Consider the following 27,190-nt stretch of genomic DNA (forward strand, 5'->3'; position numbering starts at 1 on the left):
AGGAGCAAAGTCTAGAAAAGTATTAAAGCAGATCTGTGGGGCGGGGGGGGGGGTGGGGAAGGAGAGGGGAGGCAGCAATTGATTGTGTCTATTATATCCTCAATTCTTTTTTTAATTATATTTATTTTTTTATTAGTTACACATGACAGTAAAATGATCTTGACAATTCATACATTTGAATCAAATGGGGTGTAATTTCTCATTTTTCTGATTGTACAGGTTGCAGAATCATATTGGTCATACAGTCACGTATATACAGATAGCAATAATAATGTAATAATAATAATATAATGTCTATTTTATTCTGCTGCCCTTCCTACCTCCCTTCCTCTCCCCACTCCCCTCCCATCACATCTCTCTACCCAATCTAATGTGACACACTTCTTCTTTTTTTTCTCCTCACAACATTATATGTGTATTCTGTATAATGATGAGGGTCTCCTTTCATCTTCCATGCAATTCCCCTTCTCCCTCCTTTTCCCACCCATCTCTCTTCCCTATTTAAAGACCTAAAAAAGCATAGTACAGGGACACAGCCACATCAATGTTTATAGCAGCACAATTCACAATAGCTACACTGTGGAACCAACCTAGATGCCCTTCAATAGATGAATTGTTAAAAAAAAGGGGCATTTATACACAATGGAGTATTACTCAGCACTAAAAAATAACAAGATCATGGCATTTGCAGGGAAATGGATGGCATTAGAGCAGATTATGCTAAGTGAAGTTAGCCAATCCCTAAAAAACAAATGCCAAATGTCTTCTCTGATATAAGGGGTGTGACTCAAAATGGGATAGGGAGGAAGAGCAGGAGAAGAAGATTATATCCTCAATTCTAATAACAAAAGGTGAATGAAATGTTTACTTTAGTACAAGGCCTGATTGATCTGTGGTCCCATGTCTTAGTACTGAACTTTACCTCTTCATTCAAAAATTAGCTTTTGTAAAATTATATACTAGATGATCACAAATGCTGTTTATGATATTTTTTCCTATATAATATTGTGTTATTTTTCATCTCAAAATGGCATTCTTGGAACATTTACTGTATTTTATAAAATAATCAGGCATTCATCAAGATTGAGGGACTATTGCCAAAGAAAATAAACTCTCTGAAGACTATTTTTCTTTGTTATATTATTTTAAATGTGTAAAACTATCTCAATCATATATGTCCATTTATATTGGCAGAAACTATGTAACAATATTCTTCCCATTCTAGTTGTCTTGATTAATACATTAGAAATATCCTCAGTTGGAAAATATTAAAATCATCCCAGGATTAATTATCTCTGTCTCCTTTTATCCAATAAATATGATTTATTTTAGAATTCTATGGGATGAATTAAAGTAAGTGGCATCCTTTTTGTGAAATATTTATACTGTTCTATAAAATTCATTGGTTTGTTTTCAACTGCTCTCCTATAAGTCAGCCACTGTATCTATATACAAATACCAAAAGGAAGGTAGATAGGATGGACACTAATACTAACATGAAAACTTAGTTGGCTTGAAGCATTTTCTTCTGCTTCCTGCTGTCTGGTATGGAAGTACTGCAGCTCAGTTCTTTGCAAAGTCCTCCTACATCAAAACCATGTAATCTATTCTTGCTTGTTTGATTGGTTTTTATATTTTAATTGATTGATACACAAGTGGCCATAAGAGGAATAATTTCCTGAAAGAGAAATTTTCAGCATTTTAAAAAGTGATGTAATGAAAAATTCTCTTTTCATGTTCAATATTATAGTCTTCCCGATTCCCCAGATTTGTACAAGTTACAAAAATGTGCAAATGTTGCATTTTATTTTTGTGGAACCATGGTTTCTTGAATGTAAGTGATGGCGGTAAGAGCATCATTCTCATCATCACATATATTCTTGCTCTTCCAAAATTTTAATGTACTACCTTATAGTTAGTTAGGCAGCATGGTACCAAAAGAGGGCAAGGAACAGAAGGCAGGTCACCTATCATACCCAGGGCAGATGAAGAGGGCAGGGTGGCAGATGCCATGGGGACAACTTGACAAAATTAAAAATCACAGGGGGAAAAAAGATCACAGGAAAAAACAGATATTCTGAAAGAGAGTTATATGTACCTACCCCCTTTGCAATTGTATCTTAATGTTTTGATCTAACTTCATTTAAGTACATAGCTTTTTTATACACTTCACTAAGCAGAAAGAAACAAGTCCAAAATTCTCTCTCCCTTTCTCTCTTTCCTGCCTTCTCTCTCTTTTCTTTCTCTCTAATTTGATATTGAGGATTTTCAAACACAAACAAATTAAACAAATAAAAATATTTTATATATATTTGTAATTATTATATTTAAAATAAATTGTGCAAAGCTAGGCCTTAGTGAATAGAAGAACAAGTCAGTAAGCATATGAACATATGAATCAAACTCAGGGATTTATCTAAAATTTGCAGAAAGCATAACTCAGAAAGAAGTCACACAGATTAAGGTAGGCAGGACAGAGACATTAAAAACTAGAGATGAAAAATCTTAGTTGTAAGATTTAGTTGGAAATAAGGCATCAGGAGCTTAAGTTGGAGACAAACAGATTGAATCAAAATGGTGTCAGTACCAATTCTTGAATAAAACATCAGTAGCAAAATGAAGGCTGTCATTTTATAATTATTTCTTCCAAGTGTCAAAAGAAATTTCAGATTGCAGTTAAATCTGAATTGGCTTCAAAATGGCATTTGGTAGTTGGATAGTAAGTAGAAAGTAAAGATAAAATGAGGATGTATATTTGGTTTGTGATTTCAATGCTATGTGCTCCTGTTGACACTCTTTGTCATACATACTTGTTCCCTTACAAAACACCACTATTAGTGCCACACAGGTTGAAGGCAAAGGCTGTCCCATCTTACCTTAAAACCATTGACTGAAAATAGGAATTAGGTTAATGCATTCAGTTTTTTTTTTTTTTAAAGAATGCTGGAAGCTTTTACTTACTTCCTTTTTAATAAGTGTAAATATAAATTAGTTCTAAATTTGGACACAAAAGTAGAAACTGAACATCATGTATAAATATGCATATGAATCATTAAATTTATGACTAAAAATGTAATTATGGATAAATTCACTCGAACAATCATTTATTTGGTCAACCAGCTGTTGAGTTCCTTCCAAATATTGGGCACTGTCCTAGGTGCTGGAGGACCTGGTGACAAAGGAGACAGAAGTCCCAGCAATTATAAAGCTTAATGATACCTAAATGAAAAATCTATTGCTAAAGTAACTGAGGGAGATGGTGAAAGACAAAATATAATGTGCAAAGGAGATTATTCATGAATTTAAAAAAACTAAGTGGCATATTTATCCTAGAAAATGAAAGTGAAGAAGAAAATGGTAATCATTAGAAAGTGAACACTCAACACAAATTGACCATGTACATTTTTTCACATGATTATGTTTACCAATTTTTTAAAAAATTCTTATTTGAAATAGACACATTTGTATAAATAAAATTTAACCTAATGTTCTTAGTTACATTTTAGAACTAATATGGTAGTTTTTAATAATTCCTCACTGCCGCTCTATATCTCATTGTAGGGTTGTTTCTGAAATTAAATTATATCTTAAGTATTGAGCATTTAAGGTGTTTTTAAATAACACATGTTTTCTCACGGCCATAACTTTGCTAGTGAATCTACATAGAATCATTTTATTGTGGTTGCAATCTATTTTATTATGGAAAGTACAGGATTTGTGATGTTTGTATTCTGTTACTATTTCCCCCTCAAGGTATTATTAGAACAGCTTTGCCAAACATGGGTAGAGAAGTCAAAGAACAATACCAAGTTCTCATTCAAGCCAAAGATATGGGAGGACAACTAGGAGGACTGGCTGGAACAACAGTAGTCAACATCACCCTCAGTGACGTCAACGACAATCCAATTCGCTTCCCCAAAAGTATGTAATTTACCCTAACTCAAAATTTGCAGAGCCATATGAAATTATTGAATTACAATGTTATATAATGAATTAGCAATTAAAATCATTTCCCAGACATTTTTTTGGTTTCAGGGAGCATAAGTCAACAGACAAAAATTGCATGACTTCAGAATTTATAATTTCAATGTATTTCACATCCCATATTCTTTTAATAGAAAATAGAGTTAATAATTGAACAATCAGACTTATTAAATCAATGTTAACTAAAACAAAATATTTATAGTTATTTGGGTGGGATCTTACCCTGATACATTATTAACTTAAGACGTAACACAAATATACATAATCTGATATAAGGCATCATATTTATAATACATGTACCATCAGATTTTTTATTATATATTTAACATAATAATTCTGTGACTCCATTTTTGTAAATATACACATGGAACTATATTCATATACTTTTGTGAATAGGATGATATTGATGATATTTTATTATTTTAGTTCTGACTAGTTATTTCATTTTAGTTTTGCAATAGGTGAAAATTGCTACAGTTTCTTTTGATAATAGAATGGTTCACACCTGTATCCTCTCTATAACTCTGTGTTTCCCTTTGAAAATGAGTATTTCTCACTTGTATTTCATCTAGTTTTCTGTTACAGTATTACATTTAACACCAATCAGTACCTATTCACTTCCCAGTGCATTTTGGGGAATTATTTCTCTGTTCCTCAGAGTTAGAATATTGATGCTGAATGGTTTTAGTCGTAGTTTTATAAGAAATTTGATTAAGTCACCAGGTAGTTTTTTTTGTCTAGAGATTTTAAAAACCAAAATGATTTTTTCTTTTTCCACTTCAGAAGGACAATTAGGGAGTTCATCTACTAAAATCTGTAGCACTAAGAATATTTAAATAATTGTATGTTTTATTGCTTTGGCTACATGTTTTCATATTTGAATGCTTTGTCACTTTTTTCTATATAGTTTCAACCTATATTTTCTTCATTTGTATATATTTTTATTTAGTAATCAGAAAGTCTAATTGCCAAATGTTTGGAATGGCATTTAGAAATCATTATACTTTAATGCATATGTTGATTAGTCAATTGAACCATTCTACCAGGACACATATTAAAAAATGCCATGTGATTCATGCTAAACATACATAGTTTCTGTCAATTTAAAAAATTTATGAATATGTTTCAAAGATAACACCAAACTTTAGAACATGGAAAGTATATAACAAAGTTTACTAGATAACGTTATGAGCAATAACACAAAATTCCTTAAAGCAATATTTTTTTCTTACTTTTTTATTGAGGGAAACAGAAAAAACATTAAAAGGAGAAACAAATAATTAATTTGATTACCTATCATATGATCTCATTAAAGAATATGGTTCAAATTCTAAAAGCTATTCATGTTTTTCTTTTCTTTTTTTTTCTGTAGTTCTTTCTTATTCCTTTCTTTCTGTTTTATTTATTTTTTTTATTTTTTTTATGTCTGCTTTAAATTCGGCAAGCTGTGATAGATTATTGAGCAGTATGGATTGAGAGATTATTCTGTTTGCATGTAAAATGTGGGATATTAAACATGGGTTCAGATTCAGGTTTTGTGTATATAAAGCCTGTGGAATCTATAGTGTAGCAAATATGTTCTGGGAAATGTGATATTCTTATTTATATGGGTGATAGTGGTGTTTCCAGGTCAGAAATTCAAAACCACTACCATTGGAAAGATGTCCTATTAGTGGGTATGTGTCAGGGTTTTAGCCCCTGGTTTCCTCCTGACCTGCGGGAGACATGGGGAAAGCATGCCCTGACCAGGATGAGCCAAGAAAGGCAAAGGTTGACTGGCCTTCAGCACCCAGGCGCCCACACCCTGCCCTCCCTCGCTGAAAGACAATCAGACACGCTAGGGAGACCTTCAAAGCAGGATCTTGTTTATTGAGGAAGTACACACAGCTAATATAATGCTCAGGAGCCAATCAGAATAAAGGTCAGAGGGGTGGGGTGAGTTCACTTGTACACCCTTCCCATGTTCTGTAAGGGAAGGCATGAGCTGTCCACGAGGGTGGAAGAGTACTGGACCTATCCTGGAGGTGGTCTGTTTTTCCTGTCACCACCACACTACCTACTGGCTGATTGCCAGGCGCCATCCCAGCCACATGTGCGGCCCCAAGACCGGGAAGCAGGCAGCAAGTCATGTCCTACAGGTATGGGTGAAGAGTATTTTGTAGAAGTTTGGGCAGGGATAATAGACCTGGAAAATACACAATGAAAGTCTTGATTCAAGAGAAGCTACATATAGTTAGGAGACACAAATTCCTGCTTAGATCCCACTGAAACAGAAAGATAACTTTAGATCGTATGTAGGGGGTAAAAGAATATGGATAGGTCCATAGGCTTGTTGGGTATTTATTCAAGTTTCAATTTGTGTTTTTAAGGGTGATTAAACAAGAAAGTATGTGAGAGAAGAGAGCATTGAAACTGTTAGAGCATTTATAAGCTATTCCATGAACTTTATGATTACTGTCTTATCTTCTTTTTTACAATAACATTATTAGATTAATATTTATCACTTTGCCTATAAAGAAGATGGACCCTTAGAGAGATAAATACTCAGTTATCAACAATGAATTGAAGTTACAAGTTTTTTAACTCTGAAGTTCACAATTCTTCTAATTTAACATGATATTAAAAATAAAAACTATGGTTTTCTTTATATGCCACTCTAAAACAATATTATTTTAAATGCACCTCTAAAACAATCATAACATATATTAAACTGCCTATACTCATAAAGAGAAAAATGAGAGGGCAATAGAAAATTACTTAGCAGATCACTGTGATCAAATTATTTTACGATTGTATTACATGCACATTTGAACCACTGTCTAGCATTATAATAAGTGGGAGATATTGTTGAATTATTTGAAGGAAGAAGGTTTTCATGTTTTGCATGAATAAAAAATTAGTCAAACTGCCTGAAGTTTTACATGTCTTTGTGTCAAAACCTTTTTAGTGTAACATCATTTTGAATTACATTCGTCAGAGGAAAAGACAGAATACATTTATACACAGTAAAACCATTTCTTTCGAGGCCAGTGCTCATTTAGCAGAAACATTTCTCATATGGAGCAATTAAACAGCAAATGTGACATAAAATTATGAACTGAAATGATATCTATTTGAATGTTAATGTCAAGAAAACATGTATTTCCTACATAAATAACTTAAAGGAGAATTCCCCAGACTAGCTATATTTGCTCATGACTCTTAAACAGTTATGATAAAAAATCTTGCTTCAGATGAATTTGAAATAGTTTTTCCATTGCTTAAACATGCACAACATAATTTCTTAGAATTTACTTATCACAGTGCTTTATAGCAATGTGTATTCATATGCATGTATGACTTATTAAGCCCCCATTTGCATCCATTTTCTTCTATAAAAGGAGATGGGAAACCATAAATGGCAAATGTATTTGTATAAAACTTATGAAAATAGTTTATCATTTTACTGTTGATTTAAAATTTATTGCCCCATAATTTTATAACTTTTCTCAGTCTGATAATGATGATGATGACTATGGTATTGACTAATAAATTACTATGTTTTACACAACATAGAAATTGTTGTGTGACAATGATTTGGATGTTCCTTCTCACTTAACTCTTATAATGACTCAGTTTCAGAAATAAAATTGCAATGCTATTTTGTTTAAAAAGTAAAAGAGATTCATCCAGGAACTTCATTTTTAAATTAACTCTCTCTCTAGAGTGGAAATTTATTTTTGATGCCTATGTTTACCCAAAAAGTTCCTCCAAGTAACCCAGAAAAGTGTCCACAAATGAAACCAACAATACTGCATCAGAAGTGGAAATAACCTGATACCTACAAAAAGAACTCTATCTAAAATCATATGAAGAGAAAGTATTTTCTTTAAAAAATGTTTTGTGTGAGAGTTATACGGCTCCTATCTATTACAATCAGGGATATCTCTAGAGGATCTTTATTTGTAAGTAAGCTACAAAAATATTAATGATTTCTATTACATGAATTTGAAGTGGCTAAACCATCTAACAAGCTGATCTAAAGTATATATTATGAAATCAAATTACTTAAGTAATGGGGTCGATTCAAGAGTATAAACATATACGCACATAGATATTTATGTGGTTATATATACACAAGCATACACACAGTCTCAGAATATGTGTTATATGTGTTAAAATAGAATATCTCCTGGCCTTTGAGTTCAGAGAAGGCCTTGTACTACTCATCTGGATATGGTGAGGATCACTCAGTTCCTTTCACAAGCTTCCTTGTTACTCCCAAGTGCATTTTTTATACCTCACTTCCTATCTTGCCTGGAAATTCTGGCTAAGGGCAGGCGACCTGTTTATTCTCCAAACACAAAAAAATAAACAAACAAAACCTAATAACACTCCCATAATATGGCTAATCAAAGCCTTTGAGCCTGGTGTAAGTTGGATACAAATGTTACAAAGTTGTAATATGTATACACTATGTATTTATGTTACATTATTGCAGAAGGGCAATAATGTAACATAAATTACATTAAGGGCAATAATGTAACATAAAACAAAATGCCATGTATTGCTTTTTAGATAAAAGAGCTTTGATATGTGATAAGGACTGAAGTATACAGTAGTGTAGAGAAAGCCCACAGAAACAGTAAGTGAAGCAGAGCCTGGAGATATCTCAATAACAGAGTGGAAAGGACACGGGGATCTTCTGGACTCAAAAAGGAAGTTAAGTAAGAGGAAGACCAATGAAGAAATGACTTCAGCAAGAAGATGGCTTTTGTGTTAATATGATGAGCTTGATGGAGGGGAGAAAGCAAAAGGCCATTGAAAAAGGCTTTAAAATCCTTAAAAAGTGTTTTCAAAATCGAAGCCACAAAGAAATATTTCTAAGATATATAAGCAAAGAAGTGATACATGAACTCTCACACAAAGAGAAAAAATAACTGAATTAAAGAAATCATGCTCTGTTTATCATTCGAGTATGAAAAATCTTGAAAAGAAAATGAAGTTATGAGAAGATGAAAAAAAGCAGATCAAGTCTTTAATACTTAAATTTCTGACATTAGTGACGGTCTTTAACCATAGTTGTGAAAGAATCCTAAAGCTACCTTTAACTCCATATGGTTCACATTTCTCTACTTCATTTTTGCTTTATTATTGGTCTTAGGAGCTATATAGACAAAGAAACTGGATTTTGAAACTGTTTTGTTAATAAGAGCAACACAGAGCCAAGTGTAATAGTAAAAACCTTGGAAACAAAATTCTGATATGTAAGAAATATATCTTATTAACAAATATTTGATGTAATAAAATATATCATTCAATAGAAAAATAATTAAAACTGCAGTTTTATTGAAGTAATGAATTGAAGTAATTGAATAATGTAAAAATAATATAATTTTTTATTTGAACCTGCATAAAGAGAATAAATTTTTAAATTTCTTCCCTCAAGCACCAAGTATAGATTTTTTAAGTAACTGACAATCACGCAACTTGGAATAAAAACAGTGATAAACTTATGAACACAATATATATAAATGTACTGGATGGGAATCCATATCATTACAGAACAATGGAAATGTTGGAAGAAATGATATCTACATTGATTACTGAAATAATATTATTATAATAGTGTTAGTGGGAAACCAAAGCTATACTGAAATACTTACAGCACTGCAAAACATGACATCCTATTTAAAGGTTTGTATATATAGAACTATGAAAAAGTAGAAGTGAAAAGACAGAAAGGGAAGGAAGGAAAGAAGGAAGAAGAAAGAGAATGGGGAGAGAGAAAAAAATCAAAGAGAGCATTGAAACCATTCCTGAAAAAATAAATGATAGTCAGATATTTATACATGAAGAGATTTGTAGTGATAGCTAGTGAAACATTAAGGCACGGGCAACTAAACAGGGAAAGTCCAACAGTCAAATACAGGCAATAGAGAAAAAGAAAAGCCAGTGCATTTGCACATGATTCATGATGGTATGATGGCCATTAAGAAATCAAATTAAGAGACAGCTAGTTGGACTGTCAGTTAACGAATTGGTTTTGGCTAAAAGAAACTAAACTCTGCCATGAGAGAGGATATTACAAAACTTCATCTCTTCCAGATTACCTTATTAAATTCTCAAAAAGAAATTCATGAGTAACCAATCCTTTGAATAAATAGATGAGGTCAGCTGAATTTGAAAGTCTAAATATTTATTTGTTTTAAGTATATCTATATCTATCTATATCTATATTGATCTTTATTTTTATTTGTTTTTATGTGGTGCTGAGGATCAAACCCAATGCCTCACAGGTTCAAGGCAAGTGCTCTACTACTGAGCCACAATCCCAGTCTTGAAAGTCTAAATATTTATTAAAATTTTGTTAGTTTACTTATTTTTGGTACCAGGAATTGAACCCAATGGCAAATAACCACTGAGCTACGTTCTTGGCCATTTTTATTTATTTATTTTTATATTGAGACAGAGTCTTGCTAAATTTCTTAGGGCCTCCTAAATTTGCTGAGCGTGACTTTGAACTTGTGATGCTCCTACCTCAGCTTCCTGAACTGCTGGGATTACAGGCATCTGCCACCATGCCCAGATAGGCTCTTAGTTTAAAGGTGCTCAATTTTTTTTCTAAATCATAAGAAAATTTGTATCATTTTTGTGGAATATTTTGATAAGGTTATTTGACAATTTATGTTAGAATTCTTAATGTGCTATATCTTATTTGATTAATCAGAAATTATAGGAATAAAGTCAACTGAAAGAACTGTTTACATATTTAAAAAAGGATTTAAGGGAATATTAAATGCACTCTGTTAAGATGAATGAACAATGGAAAGTTATTGATGCACTTGAAAGGATGTGAACTCTTGCCAAGATCTACATCATGTTTATTACCATGTAACAGGAATAGTGAGTATATAATTCATATGTATTGAATATATATATATATATATATTATAGATATATAATATATATATATATATATATATATATATATATATATATATTATAGAATGTGAAAGAGATTTTTATTCTGATAATAATTAAGTAATATAAATGGGCTGTTGAAATTCCAATGCAATTTTTTGAAAAAAATATAAAGGACAATTAGATTTGTAGGGAAATATAGATATGTTTATTGAAACTGTAGTTACTATAACTGCAGTATTAGATGTAAAACTTATACTTGCATAGAGGTACTTTGTAAAAAGGAAAGGAGAATCAGAAGTCCATAAAAAAATGTAGTCAGTTTTCCTTTTTTTTTTTTGCACTACAGGCATAGAAAGAGTGTAGAAATAAATTAATTTTATCTTTAAAGCCTCATCCCCTTTTGAATATTTTTAAATCTCCTGATAATCTTTTTCTCCATATTTTCACTGACTGTGCTCTTTAAACTTTGAAAATAGAAACCCTCCTGTTTATGCCTAACCCACTAAGTCACACATTATTGAAATGTACATGCTTCAATATGGCTGAAAGTATTAATTTTGAGTTATTTGTATTTTAAAAGCTTGCTTACTAACAAAATATTGCCTCAGTTTAATTGATTTCAGGTAGTAAAATGAGACCAAGTGGACAAACCAAATAAAGTAATCATTCTGTGGGTCAGAGATGCCACTTGACTGGTCCTTCTCATAACCTAGAACATCTGAAACAGGTGTTGAGCAGATTATCTGAGCTTATAGGGCACATCTCCCAGGACTGTGTTCAATGATGACAAATAGTTGACTTGAAATTGTCTGTGGTGGGAGTTCTTATGCCATAGAAGTTGACAAACACTAAAACTAAGGGCTTATACCTGCATTCCCTCCCTACTCAATATGTATGTTCACAGTCATACCCTACCAGGGTATGAATGGGAATTATGATAACAGTATAGACATCATAGTTCTAATGTGATGATAAAAATATTTATTGATGGGAAAGATTTTAGATACATGCTACAAAATGTAAAGCAGTTTAGAAATGATTCCTAAAAATATTTATTCTTCTTAAAGGGTAATATGTATTTTAAAATGTCTTTCTTTCCTTCATATTTATGTCCATTGACTTTCTAAAAGCTTTATACATTTATTCCATGTTATTTCTGTGTCAGAAAATAATGTACTCACTCCCTGTGAGTGATAGACATGACCCTGTCTCTTCTTGCAGAAGAGCATGAGGAAGACATTGCAGGTACCTCAGAGAGAAGTACTACGGGAGACTCAGTTAGCACACAATAACAGTAATACAGAGAAGAAATATGTGTGAGATCTCTGTTAGCAAAGACTATGGTAGTTGTGAAAATGATAATATGTGTATAGATTTCAACAATTTTATTGGATCAAAAAATGGTAGTATTTATTTTCTATCAATGGAGGATTTTAATTTATGGAACAGGAGAAATACTACTTGCTGAGACATTGCATATTAGATATCTTTTGGGGGACATGGCAATCCTATAAGCTCTATGTGGAATGCAACAAGATCGATGCCTTGAAGTTTTGGAACATCATAATGTTTTGCCAAGTATAAAACTCAGAAGTTGTATATAGAGAAATTTAAAATATAAAAAAAAATTAGTGTGAATAGAGTAAATGAAGTCAAGAGGATAGATGAAATTAACTAGAAGAGAAAAATCAAAGGGGCGGCTGGAGACAATGGCTCTTGACCATGATTGTCAATAGAACCAGAAGGAATGTAAAAAATCCTGTTATTCAGGTCTAAACACAGAACCACTAAAGTAACCCCTCTTTGGGTTATTCTTGGGCTGCAGCATTGTATCCAAATCTTTCCATATGATGCTAACATGCAGCAGGAATTTTATCTGATCTTGAGGACATAACAAAGGGCATTGGGGAGGGGACAGCTGTGAAGTGGAAGAAACCAGAACTCTATATAGAGAATGTAAGAGATGTTAGAAGTGTGCTTCAAAAAAGAGGGAATGTTGAAGAGGGTTGAATGATGCCCAAAAATTGTTAAGAATTTAATGACAAAGAAATAAAACTGGCAATATCAGAGGAAATCTTTAACAGAATAGTGGCTTCAAAAACCAGCCTAAGTCTACATGTGGCTTGCTTGTTAGGTAGAAATAGGTCACAGTGACAATAAAGGAGAAATTTTGTTAAAAAGGGGACAATAACTAAAAGAGTGCCTGGAGTCAGTTTGGAGCAAAAGAAAAACTTTGTGAAATAATCAAATATGAACACTGTCTATTCTTGGGAATATCTCAGTTAAGAAGAATATTGATTGTGAAAACAGACTGTGTGATAAATTGTACCAGTATTTGCATATTGCTGGAGTTCAATAGTAAGAAGGGAAGATGAAGGATATCTCAATTGAAATTGGCTAAAAAGCGGGAGGGGGATGCTTACAGATGTAATAAAAGTTTATTATTGAAATTTTTACCATGATGCTAAAATTCAGTGAATATCATCTAGACAAGTATTGTCCAAAGTCAAATGTAGAATTTAAAATGAAAATGTCAGGATGCATTTAAGACTGTTGAGTCATTAGAACAAGATATTTTGTGTGTTTTTTTTAAAAAAAACACTTTTTATAGAGTATGGGGAATAATAGAAAAAGTTTATGCTGAGGTATTCTTTGAGAGAGTGATGAAGAGTTCCCATATAATCAAAGTAAGTAGTGTGGTTGCTCTTTTCCTAGCCTCAGGTATGTAGAGAAGAGTCTCCTCAGCAACCAGGGCAGATCACAATGGCTGCTGTTATTTTCCCAGACAGGGAGCAAATCCTTGGGATAGTGTTTTCCATATGTTTAAGAATGTTGAAGTACCCAAGGAAAGCTGTTTTTAAAAATAATTACATGATAACCAAAGGAAGAGTAAAGATGTAGCTGCAGAAGGGAAAAATACCCAAGAGTCATTTTAAGTCCTACAAAGGAGATTTTCCTCATATTGAGAATCTGTGTGTGGAGTGCATCACTGAGGGATCTGGAGGGTGAGGCAGTGTTCTATCAAAGTAGAGGCAATTCCTTGCTCTTGGGGGTTGCAGGATGAGATGCTTCCAAGATTCTTCACTCACTGCCACTCAGATAAATCAGACCTGGAGAAGCAAAACTATATCTTAAAACAAGGACACACCAAACCCCTAGCTTTGCTGTGTCCTACAGTTGGGGAGTAATATCTTGGAGAATTAATAGGGAACAAAAAACTGACCACTATATTGTAGTTACTGCTGCAGATGATGTTCTGGCTCAACATTGTTTTCATCCAAGGAAAGACATTCACTGAGGAAATGGAGAGGGGAAGAAGGAGAAAAATGAACATGCTGTACCTATTCCAATAACAGGAATATTAGTGAGGGATTGTTTGCAGGTTTGGGAAAGTGAAAAATCTACATAACACCATTCTAATTTTATTCTGTGAAATACAGTTCACAGTCGTTACCTGGGAAAAGAATTAGTGAAGTTAGTAAAGCTGAGTTTGTGGAGAGTGGATTGGTTTAAAATAGAAATGAAAAGAGAATGGTAGTTACTTTAGCATCTGCATACTTTGCAAGCAATGAGGAAGGTGAATTCTAGGTTAATGATCATAATTTAAACCAATATCTAGCTGTCTTTCTTGTTTTTTCTTAGTCATACATCTCTCCTCTTTAGAAGATTAATTATGACTATTAAGGGTTGTCTTTTGTCAGATATAGTAATAAAAGAATGTCAGAAACCAGACATGGTGGCTTATCCTGTAATGCCAGCAGCTTGGGAAGCTGAGGCAGGGGAATCACAAGTTCAAATCCAGCCTCAGCAATTTAGCAAGACCCTGAGCAACTCAGCAAGACCCTGTCTCTAAATGAAATATTATAAAGTGCTGGGGATGTGGCTTAATGTTTAAGCATCCCTGAATTCAATCCCTTGTACAAAAAAGGTGGGGGGCATTGGGAATATATATAGGCCACACATTAATAGTTTATTGAAATGATAAATCAAACTTTTCAAGTGGATATGGAAAGGACAGGAACAAGATGAGAATTTATACAGATTAATATACCAGTGGTCCGATATTGGAGTTGATACATCACAGTGGGAGTAGCTGAACAAAGAAAATTATAAGTCAGGAAATTCTTAGCCTATTAGCTTTTTCATGTGGTTGTTTCTGTGGATTGATTCTATGGATTGATGGTTCTGTGGATTGTTTCCTATTAGATGACCTCACAGACCCAATATCAAGTTGGCTCAGTTCACACTCTCAGTCTAAATATCATACATGGAATAGAATTATAAACATTGCTTCAGACCTTCGAAGTTGCCATGCTAGATTAATATTTGTGATTTTTCAATTAAATTCTTCAATGACATTAAATTGTTAACACTCCTAGATATGTTTAAACTCATTTGAACATTACACAATATATACATATTTTTAAAAGTAAGTTGGGGAACCTCATAAATATGTATAAATTTATGCTCTTATGTAATCATTCAAAAGAAAATTATTGAATTCTGAAATAGACAAAACTATAAAAAATCTGTTTATCCATTTTTATATTGTCTTCATCATCCTGTGGACAAAGCTACTAGAAGCTGCAGTTGGACCTAATCTTTTACCTGAATTACAGGCATGCTAAGTAATTAACTTACTATATAAATATGATTTACATCTGGCCCTATATTTTTGCATTGTTTTATTTGCATAGAATCAGAAGTTTTAGATGGATGAGTTCTTATTACTCTTAGAAAAGATTTATTAATATCATTACATAGAATTTATAAAACTTAATCCATTAATTTTAGATATATACTTAACAATTCATGTACATGCTTGTACAATTTAAAAGGGACATTTATAACCTTTGTAAACGTTCTTTTCTCTTTTAGTTGTTGAGAACTGAGATTGTATTAGATATAAACATTTCTAAATTGCACTAGATTTTACAAACATTTTGTTTTCCTTTCCTCTTCTGAGTTCTTTGAATTTCCTTTGTTTTTTTTTTCTACTATTGTATTTTAAAAGGGAAATAATTTAACTAAAATAGTAAAGTTGTTGGTGCCCAATCCTTGACATTTTAAAACGTGTTCAATCTGCACTTTTACTAAGTCAATCATTGCTAGAAAATGCTTCTCTTTCAATTGATACAAGTTTTTCAATGGCTTTAGGTAATGATAAATTTGTGAACAATTTAAGATGAAAAATTTCAAAACTTTTTTAGAAAACTTATATCAGTAGAGTAGAATGAACACTAGTTCTCTTCAAATTTATTGTCACTAGTCTCATAGACATTCTGAGAGTGAGTAGGGATAGATTTGTCATTCCTGAGGTTCTATTTACAGATGTTTAATGTGTTTGGTTTAAGCCCAGATTGAAGTCAACTTTGTCATCAGAAAGGTCTTTTCTTGTGGACTTTTTTTTTTAATTAAAAAACTGCTTTAGCATTTTGAAGACAGAGGACCTAAAATATTACTAAACTATCAAAATATTTTGTTATTCCTGAATTCTCCAATTTTCAGAACAAGAAAATAAATATTTTAGTAAAATTTAAAATAATTTTTCAGCATTCTCTTTTTTTCATTCTCACACATTTGTACGCAGCTTTCTCTTTCTTATTGTTATTCATATAGAAAAAATATTATAATGCATATTCATGGGGACATTATCAATAAAAATATTATTTAAAATTTAATTAGTAGTAATGGATAATATAAATTATGTTATTATACACACACACACACACACACACACACACACATATATATATATATATAAAACTAAATTTTATTTACTATTGTACCAGTGAATTTTTGAAAATAAATCTACAAGATGAATCAAAATTATTATTACACCAATCTTAAAAATAAAAGAATCACTAAATATTTTGCCCAAGGTCACAGAGATATAGGTAAAGTTTCTATAAAGTTATTATTATTTTTTTAATTTACAACGATGTTGGTTGCTTTCTCTTGGTATGTTCTTTACATACTACATTATTTGTCTATTATTACATTTGCTTAAGAAATCAAATCATATGCAATTAGGTGCAATTAGATGGCATTTCAAGGAAAAAGCATACAGGATCATTATTTAAACAATTCTATGTCTAAATCTAATTATGTAATCTACAGTTAGGTGATTGTGTATGTATATGCATATACACATTCTGAATATTAAATGTAAACTTTTTTAAAAAATTGTATAATTATTTAGGTGGGCTCAAGGATACAATTTTGAGTTCTTAAAATGTTTAATAATTCATATCAATTTATTCTTAAACATTTCATATTTCTAGCATTCTAGTGCCACAGTCCGGCTGCACCAAACTAACGGGGGGGGGGGTGACGAGCAACTTGTGTACATTGATACAGCAGGAGTGGGAGTCGTTTATTGTAGGACAGGAGGGGTATATATACATTCCACACAGCTTATCTTAATTAACGTAAACTAGATACAAGAGTCAACCAATAAGGAATCTCCACACTTAATGGCTCTCTGACATTACTTCACAAACCACTCCCTCTGGCAAAATGCCAGGCGCCAACTTGACTTGTTTACAAACCCTAACATTCTAGTATTTAAATTTTTTAATTTGTTCTTTCTAGGTATACATGACAGTAAAGTATATTTTGACATATTATACATACATGGAGTATAACTTCCCATTTTTTTGGTTTACAATGTGGAGTTATAGTGGTTGTATATTCATATAAAAACATAGGAAAATTATGTCCAAATTATTCTGTGGTCTTTCCTATTCCCATCTCTCCCTTCCCTTCATTCTCATTTATCTAATCCAATGAACTTCTAGTATTTTTAAGCTCCAATTATTACCTGTCATATACAAATGATCTTTATAAATAGTTGAATGTTGAGCTCTTACACAATTTTTTGTCATCTGAAGACTTATTGCTTTAAATATAAAATGTATTTCAAAAGTAAATTTGTAAAAATTTATTTCATCTTTTTAAAAAAAATTTCACATTGCTGAAAGTTTTCAAGATATTTATAATTTGTTCATTCATTTAATATATTTGGTTATATGATATTTTCTCAGTAAATTAAAACATTATTTATATTCTTTTAAGTAAATATATCTCTCTTGATAGTTTCATTAATGCTTCTGAATTTTCTAAAAGGGAAAAATTGAAGGAAACTATAAAAATCTGATCACTAAAATTCCACCTTAGATCATTACATGTAATATTTCTTCTTTCCCAAGGGATTTTGGGAAAGCATCATTTGTGCATTCTATGAATATGTAAATATATTTTTTACTGTGGGTACCATCTCTTGTCATCTGTTTTATTTCTTAATCTGTGTTGTATAGGTAGTGCCATTAAGATGTTTCATATGCATCAAAAGTAGGACACCCAGAAAATGATGGCAGTGTAATTTCATAGTACATCATAAACGATTCAACTTTTGCACAGCTGAAGATTACTTCAGAGTTCTGAATTAATCTGAATGACCCCAGCTTTAATGCTGTTGAGATTCTAGAAATGATAAAATGTCAAGTCATTGAAAATAAACCGACAGAACCTAAACAATCTGACGTGACTAATGCACAGTTTCTCTGGCTTTTTCCATACTCTGTAGCTTCTATTACCAGCTGCAGTATTTTACAGAGCAATGTTTGTCTTAATGAACATGCACATCTTTCACCTTATTGAAATATATGTCTGTTATGTAAAGAACAGAAAATCTACTGTTCTGTGTATTTGAGTTTTACATGCACTAAAACCTCGATGCACAGAAGAAATGTAAGTGATAAATAATTTCTTTATTACATCTTAATTTTAAGGGATACAGATTAGTCAAATGCTGTTACATCAACCATATATGGACAATGCCACTCTGAATTTACCACAAGTTTTCCAAAGCCATTAAATATTAATGAAATTTGTGAGAATGCTCTGAGATGACAACTCTCAAAAAGAACTGCTTAGATAACTTATAACTTATATTGACAGAGTACTACAAAGTATAGCTATCTTCACATTTATTGTTAATGGACTCATAAAGTGTTCTTTTTTAAAGCATAAAATTCACATCTCAGCATAGTGTCTTCAAGGGGGGTTATTTCATCTCTAGTCTGCATTATTTGGTAGCCTTCAAAGTTTAAAGTGCTTTTTCTCACAATAGAGGGTCTCAGTTCTGGCTAGACTTTCCATACTCACTAACCATTATCCAGTAGACATGACTCTAGTCTTTATTATTTTTCTCAATATACAATTTATTTATTTTTGCTTCTATACTTTTCAAATAAAAAGCTACCTTATGAAATCTAATACGCAACTTGAAGCTGCTCTAACTGAATATATTGGAAAGTGTCTGCAGAAATACCCTATGCTCTTTATATCCTCCTATTTCCCTAAAGATATCATCCAACACCTGCCCTGCACTCCTCAGGGAGGTATCCTCACCAACCCAACAGAAATCCCCTGTATAGAGCATCATGCTATTGCTCTCAAATCAATTTTTATCCTTTTACTTTGTAATGTTTAACAATAAATTTCCTAACTAAATATCCTATTAGAGGGAGATTTATAGTACTCATTCAACTTAAACCTCCATTTCTCTATTTTTTCAGCAAAAAATTTAAGACTCTAACACTGATGGACCATGAGATTGGACTGTGACTAATCATACTATCAATTTAAAGCTTTTATTGTTTCTACTGATTTTTATCCCAATCACACAGTGAGAATCAAATGTTGTAGACTCATTTCCTAATAAATCATATTTACATTTAATTGACATTAAAAATTTTAAAAGGGGGATTCCACTTCTTGGGTCCCTTTCTTCCTCCGGGAGAAGTCTTTTGTGCTGTTCTTTAATAAACTTCTAATTTCTACTCTGAAAAAAAAATTCAAAAGGAAGTGAAAAATATCTCATATATTCTGTGCTCTGTTACTTTTCTCTGAAATTTCTCTTTGAGAAGTTGAGTAAAACTTGAGTGACTATGCCCCATGCCTTACTGCCACACTAAAAATAAATTCAAGCATCTTCATGCTTGCTCAAAACTCAGGAGTCCCTCAAATCTGTACTTATTGAGAAATATTTGTGATCTGAAGAATGTAGGTGACAATGGTCACATTAATTTCTACTAGGTACTTGTCACTTTTTGATAAAAGACAGATTGCCCTTGAATGTCCCACTTCCCACTTTATCCTTCTTGGAGACAATTGGGCAACATTTAATCCTTTCATTTTTGATTTTTCTAGTTGATCTGGTGGCCTAGGTTTCAAACCCTGCTTAGAATTTTGTGAACATTGAACATCTGGCAGCAACTGTGTTGTTTGGCAAATAAAACCTAATGAAAACAATACTAGTTTATGAGAAATGGCTACTTTGATCAATTACTATGACTTTCATTAAATATGATTCCTTAATAAAGTCTATATCAATGCTCCAACATTGTCATTAGAAAGTTTTATTATCATTTGTTTGTATTGTATATTTACTTATTTAAACTGTATATGGTGTATTCTTTTAGAAAGTCATCTTACATGTATAATACTAAACAATTAATTACTTACTCAAAATTATTTTAGGTCAGTATAAACTATACCTTCTAGTGGGACACAGTGACTCATGCCTGTAATCCCAGCAGCTCAGGTGACTGAGACAGGATCATTGCAAATTCAAAGTCAGCCTCAGCAAAAGCAAGGCGCTGATCAACTTGGTGAGACCTTGTTTCTAAATAAAATACAAAATAGGGCTGAGGATGTGGCTAAGTGGTTGAGTGCCCCTGAATTCAATATCTGGTACCAACCCCAAATATATATATATATACCTTCTTTCTTGTGCATCAAATAAACAAGATATAGGTGGATATTTAGCCCTCTTAAGACAGAATGTGTGTTCTATTGAGGTGATGTTCTTTCGATGTCAGTTAAAATAAGGCAGATTTCAAAATAATTTACAAGAAAAAATGGGAAATATTTGGGAGGTAGAGGGTAGCTGGCAAAATTTAACTGTTACCAGGGCTGATGAGATTACCAAGTTTTGCCAACTGATTGTGAAATAACTATATATTCTATAAAAATAATTGGTAATGAAAAATGAAATGACTTAATTTAATAATTTTTCATGCCATCTTGAAGCAAATAATTATAATTTTAAAAAGTAATTTGTTAAGTGAACTTCACCATGCAAGAAAAGTCTTGAGTGCCGTCATTACTCAATATTCACATATGTACTAGAATTCTAAAAGAACTTAATCACTGCACTTTGTTTGTCCATGGGAAAGTGACATTCAAAATTTATTTATAGAATTTGAAACTGGAATTCCAGTATCAAAATTAAACATTGAACTTCTTCATTCATTTTAGCATCTGCACTTTTAATTTCCTCCTTTTCTTTTCCTTTTTTTAACTTTGATTTGAATATTATTGTTTACCCCATTAATATTCACTTTGATGAGATGTTCAAAAAATAGTATGTCCTATTTATTTTCTTTATCTTAAACTTTAAATTTTTGACAAAGGTTTTAAATTATGTCTACTATTTTCATAGTTCTGGAATATTTTCCACAGATAAGTATTCTTTTTTTAACATTTTTTTTCTGATCCAGTACATATTTCATGTAATGTAAGTATTCTATTTGGTGGTAAAAATGATCATTTTAATTTTTTCTCCTTTAATGAGAAAAAGAAAAAAATTGGGGAGTTCAAACTTTATGTACTCAGTTTAAATATTAGAAAGTGTGCCAAGTTAATATGTATTAAAAATGAGCTGACGCCTGGCATGCGCGCGGCTCTGGGTTTGATGCACCTCATACAAATAAAGATGTTGTGTCTGCCAAAAGCTAAAAAATAAATATTAAAAAAAAATCTCTCTCTCTCTCTCTCGCTCTTTCTCTCTCTCCCTCCCTATTAAAAAAATGAGCTGAATCTTTGTCTCCAATATGCCTTATTTAAATTCATCGAGGTAGAATTTTGTATTAGTGTACAGCTTATCATTTCAGTTCATTGTAAGATAAATTCATAGTCATTGTAATGGTTACTTTCTGGATACATAACCTTCAAATTCATAAATAACTATCCATCTATCTATTATCTATTTATTATCAATTTATTAATTATATATATATATATATATATATATATATATATATATATATCTTCTTATTGTGTTTTAGATTCTATTTTATTGGTATTGATTACTTTGGTGACAATTATGAAGACTTTTACCCTCACATAGAAGGTATACTTTGATATCCATCATATTAAAATATTTCCACACAGTAATTTTAATATAGCACACTCTATTATTTATAATACTCATTTAAAAATCAAAAGCAGGTCTACTGAAGTGAAAATGAAGTTATTACATATAATCATAATCCTTGACAGCAAATTGCCTTTGCATTTTGCTCTATAATGTTCCAAATTTGATTTACTTTTTGCAGTCTACATTTTTCAAACCTGATAATCTTCCTTTACTAGTTCACTGTCAATGCAAATTACATATATTTTATCAGGCATCTTCCATCTGAAAGTTCCTGAATCTTCTCCTGTTGGCTCAGCTATTGGAAAAATAAGAGCTCTGGATCCTGATTTTGGACAAAATGCGGAAATTGAGTACACTATTGTTCCCGGAGATGGAGGGAATTTGTTTGACATCGTCACAGATGAGGATACACAAGAAGGAGTTATCAAACTGAAAAAGGTACATAAACAAAGGTTTTGACAGTTTACTATCTAAAAATAATTAAAGAAAATGAAAGAGTATAAGCAATTTTAATTTTCCTTTAATTAGTAATATTTTAAATAAAAAAGTTATAATTATGAAATATTCACTCCCACAGATAGTGTTATTCTATGATTTAACAAATATGGATTTATATTGAAAATTGAAGCCTAATAATTTGATTATGTACTTTTTTAACACTCTTATCAGAGTTTAATTTCTAATTAATTTTATAGCAATGTATGTACAAAAATGATCAATTTAAAAATGAAAAAACAATCAATAACTTTTATCTTACCAAAGTTGATCTTGACATTTCATGACTTTTTGGAGAACACAGAGTATAAATATCTAAGTTAGCACATTATTGGTGAGAGTTGATATCACAGTGGAGAAACACTATTGTTGGTAAGTTTTATTCAGTGCAGAAGTGGAAGAAATAAGAAAGGATAATAATGGACTTGAGAATTCTGTAAGAAAAAAGCCTACAGAGACTTTTACTTTTATCAGTTAGGAAGTAAGACTAGAAATATCCCCAGTGAAGAGATCATTGAAATAATACAAGAAAGAGATTTAGATGCTAATAGTAGTGAAGATTGAGAGAATTGTGATTCTGGCCAAACTTTAGAGCAAGAGAAAGAAAGGGAGAGTGGAAAGAGCAGCGGAGGAGGACAGCAAAGTTGTTCAGACCCTTGAAAGAAATCGTTACTTGCCCAATATGTAGTTTTGTCTTTTATTGGGTAGTGGCACATGAAGGAGTGTGTAAATGTGAGAAAGAAACCTGATTCCATTGGAGGCATGTAGATTGCTTCCATTATAATGAAGAAAACAATGAATTTTGAGTAGTGAAGTATAGCAAAAAAGTGAACCTTATTAAATTTAGGTCTTCTTTCCCCCTCTCCTTGTACAATGTATACTCTCTTAACCCCAAACTGCAGTACATGTCATTTCTGTTACTATTTATGATTATTTCAACCAAGAAGAAATATTTTTGAAATAAGTGCTATTAATCAGTCTTTTCTTCTCATATTTGTTAGGAGCTCTGAATTTTAATAAGAAACACTATGAATTATAATGAAAATCATCATAAAAGTAAATGTAAGCTTCATATAGATAGTCATTTTGTTTTTATTCCCACAAATGTACATAAATTGTACTTAGTCCAGAAGTTAGTTAACACACATGATACCATCTAAAATTATGCATTAATGCTGAATTTGAGAAATACACAAAGAAAAAAGGCGTATGATTCTTGTGTATTTCTCTTTTGTTATTTAGTATTTCTCTTTTCTACTCAGTAACATATCAGTGAATATTCTTATTAATTTTATGTAAAAGTATAATATTTAAATATTTTTCAAAATCAATCCAAATGAAACAACTGTAACAAATATTAATAAGCTAATAATACTAAAAATGGTAGAAAATATTTTACTATTTATGATCATAAATAGTATCTTAAAATTTAAAATTTAACCATTAAATTAATTAGATTTACAAAGTTTATCTGAGTGACAGAATTAATACTAAATTATGCATATATACATTTAAATATTCTTTCATCTTGCTATTATAAAAGTATTTTATATTCATCAATGTAGTTTTATATATTTTATATTTACTTTTATAGACACCTATTTTTCATCCATGCCTGTAAGTAACTGATGATTAGATGTCAATCAGAAAAATCTTTATTTTTAAATATATTTGGAAAGAAATAGTGTTATATTTCTTTATTATTTTATGAAGTCAAAAATATAATGTTTTAAGGAAGTGTTGCAGTTATAAATTATAAAAAACTTAACTATTATTAATCAGTAAAAATGCATTTTCAGTCCAAGGAAAGATTCATAGTGAGTAGGTGCTACATCATTTTTTGTTTGAATTTTTGAGAATTTTTTAAAAAAATTTTATTGGATTGACTTTGAGATTTATAAAACTATGGAAATGCCTTATTAAAATTGAATTACATAATGCAGATAATCAATCTGAAAAATGTATCTCTAATAAAGACAAAACAGTGTATCCTCCTGAGGTAAATTAATCATTCATCTTACTGGCATAAAACTCCCTGTCCAAATAAATCTGTGATTATACCTTTCCCTTCATCATTCAAGGGATATTTATGGTGTAGCCACCATGTCCCAGATCCATTTTGGACTCAAAGATAGACATTCCCTGTTCTCCAGCTCCATCCATTCAATTGGGAAAATCGGAAAATTAACACATGAAATATCTCTATCAGCAATGATAGATTCAAGCTGATAGACATAAATCAAGGTAAAGAGATTACAGGAATGTGAAAGGCAGTCTTATAGTAAAGGTCAAGAAGACTTTGGGGCTATGGTGAAATGTAAGCATATTTCTGAAGAAAGACAGATGAACAACAACTGTGTACATTACATGTGTTCAGAAAAACTAAGCAACAATTGCAAAATCTCTCTCTGAGGAGGGACTGATGGACAAAGAGACTGGAAAGGTCAGTGAATAAAAGGAATGTTGATTGAAGACAAGGTATTCAATGTCCCATGATGGAGGTCTTGTAGGTCAGGTCAAGGACTCTGAGCTTGGTAATAATGAGGGGAGTTATACGTAAATCACCTCTGTTCTAATAGAGTCAGTTTACTCTGTATGCTTTGAGGAAAATCAGACTTAAGCAAGTAAGACTTACTTAAGTAAGGCTGAGAAAAGTCCAGTGAAAAGATCACTGAAATTAATCCAAGAAACAGATTGAGATGCTCATAGAAGTAAAGACTGAGAATTGGTGATTCTGGCTAAATTTAAAGAAACAGTCAAAACATATTGTTATAACTATTTTTATCATGTAGAAAATTACACCAAACAATTCAGTACTTACAAAGCCTGACAGAATACTTGGAGTCACTTTCAATGTTGTAACTTGCTGTGATCTCTAAATAAGGATCCACCAGGGGCAATCTCTACCTAGTAACCTATTCTGTTGAAAAAAATGCAATCTATAGACTACATCTATTAAATCTAAGAAGTAAGTATTGCAACACAATTTTTGAATTATCTAACATCTACGTGATGGATTGCATGAAATGTGCTTATGTACATATACATACACACACACACACACACACACACACACACACATATATATATATATATATATATATCTTTATCAAACATGGTGGTATGATTTTATGAAAAAGGAATAATGGAAAAATATTCAGCTGAATAAAGTGCATGGAAAACTCAAAATAAATTAAAATGGCAGCTGTATTTAAAATACAGAATCCTTTTGGTTAAAGCTCATGTAATAAGACTCTTCAAGCATTACATGCAGTAGGTTCTCAGAAAACTTTATCTTGCACTTATTATTGGTCTTTGAAGAATGAAATGAGAAAAAATAAATGTGAATGTAAACATCAACAGTAGTATTTTAATTTTCCATATGATCTTAAAATTATTTTTTGACAGTTTCTCATTTTGTATCACAGCATAGAATTGCAATGCAAGAATGATGAATTCCTACATAAATCATATTTTTAAGTATACTAAATACATTTAGGAAATCCATAAATATATATCCTACATATGAATACATAGCTGCATTTTAAAAATGAGTTATTTTAAATTTTTGGCTGACAAACTTTTAAGCAGCAGTAGAGGAATGAAATAATATATTCTTCAATTTAACAGAGCTTCTCTTTTTTTAACCCACTTAAAATACATTCAAATGCTCAATGTTCTGAAGCACATATTTTCAATGTTGTTTTATCTTCAAAATCTTTTATTTAGTTTTATTTTACTGTATACTTCTCTCTTTTTCCTCTGTAGGGTGAGGATATATAAAAATGAAACTCAGGTTTATATAAGCTGAGGAGAATGAAGAAAGGTGTCATTTCACTGTATTACGTTGAATTCAGAGTAAAATTAGGAAAATTTGTAAATCTCTCCAAAGCACACAATACTGGTAAAAACCCAAACCAACTCTTACTCTACTCTTGCATGTTACACTGAACAAAGTAGACACAAATTAAAATTCTCTTATGTGTTTTTGAATAATATACAATACCAACACTAGAAAAACTAGAATAATGCTTCTGAAAGTATCAATCACATCTTAAAATCTAGGAGCTGGGATATATTTGCAATGAGAAAATCAGCTGTTTTAAATTCAACAAATTTCTTATATTTAAAAGACAAATAAACTATATCTTAGTAATTACTCCCTATGAGAAAAATAAAAATAAAATATATATTCCTTGAATATAAAAATGAATAGGAATTTACATTAGTTAAAAAACTCTAAATGGATAAATATATTGAGAAACACTTTGGTTTGCTTGTTGCTGAATGAAAACTTAGGTAATTAAAACAGTAGAGTGAATACTTCAGTTATACAAAGAACAGTTTAATATCCTGCAGAATTTCAGAAAGAGTCCTGTACCATCTCTATAAAAATGTCTGTTAAGAACTACAAAGTAGTGGTGGCATCTGTTTAAAATGAAGAATGATGAAGTAGTGGCCTATTTACTATAAAATAAGTAAAACATTTTTTGAAATTAAAAAGTTTAACCAGTTTGATGTTATCTTAGCAGATTTTTTATTTTGAATTTACATAACTAAAGATCACATTAAATGTAA

The 27,190-nt window shown here is 31.3% G+C and overlaps 1 protein-coding gene across 1 annotated transcript in view; it reads left to right on the plus strand.

Annotated features, from left to right (window-relative positions):
• The first annotated feature begins 3,758 nt into the window (after positions 1 to 3,758).
• The window catches only part of LOC143390211 (cadherin-12-like), an 88,156-nt gene continuing 64,724 nt past the window's right edge, over positions 3,759 to 27,190 (plus strand). Inside the window, 2 exon segments of the mRNA XM_076842734.2 lie at positions 3,759 to 3,921; positions 22,368 to 22,555. Coding sequence (XP_076698849.2) covers positions 3,780 to 3,921; positions 22,368 to 22,555 — 330 coding nt within the window. The 5' untranslated portion in view covers positions 3,759 to 3,779.

The sequence above is a fragment of the Callospermophilus lateralis genome, unplaced genomic scaffold (genome assembly GCF_048772815.1).
Source record: "Callospermophilus lateralis isolate mCalLat2 unplaced genomic scaffold, mCalLat2.hap1 Scaffold_227, whole genome shotgun sequence".
In the NCBI taxonomy this organism is placed as follows: Eukaryota; Metazoa; Chordata; class Mammalia; order Rodentia; family Sciuridae; genus Callospermophilus; species Callospermophilus lateralis.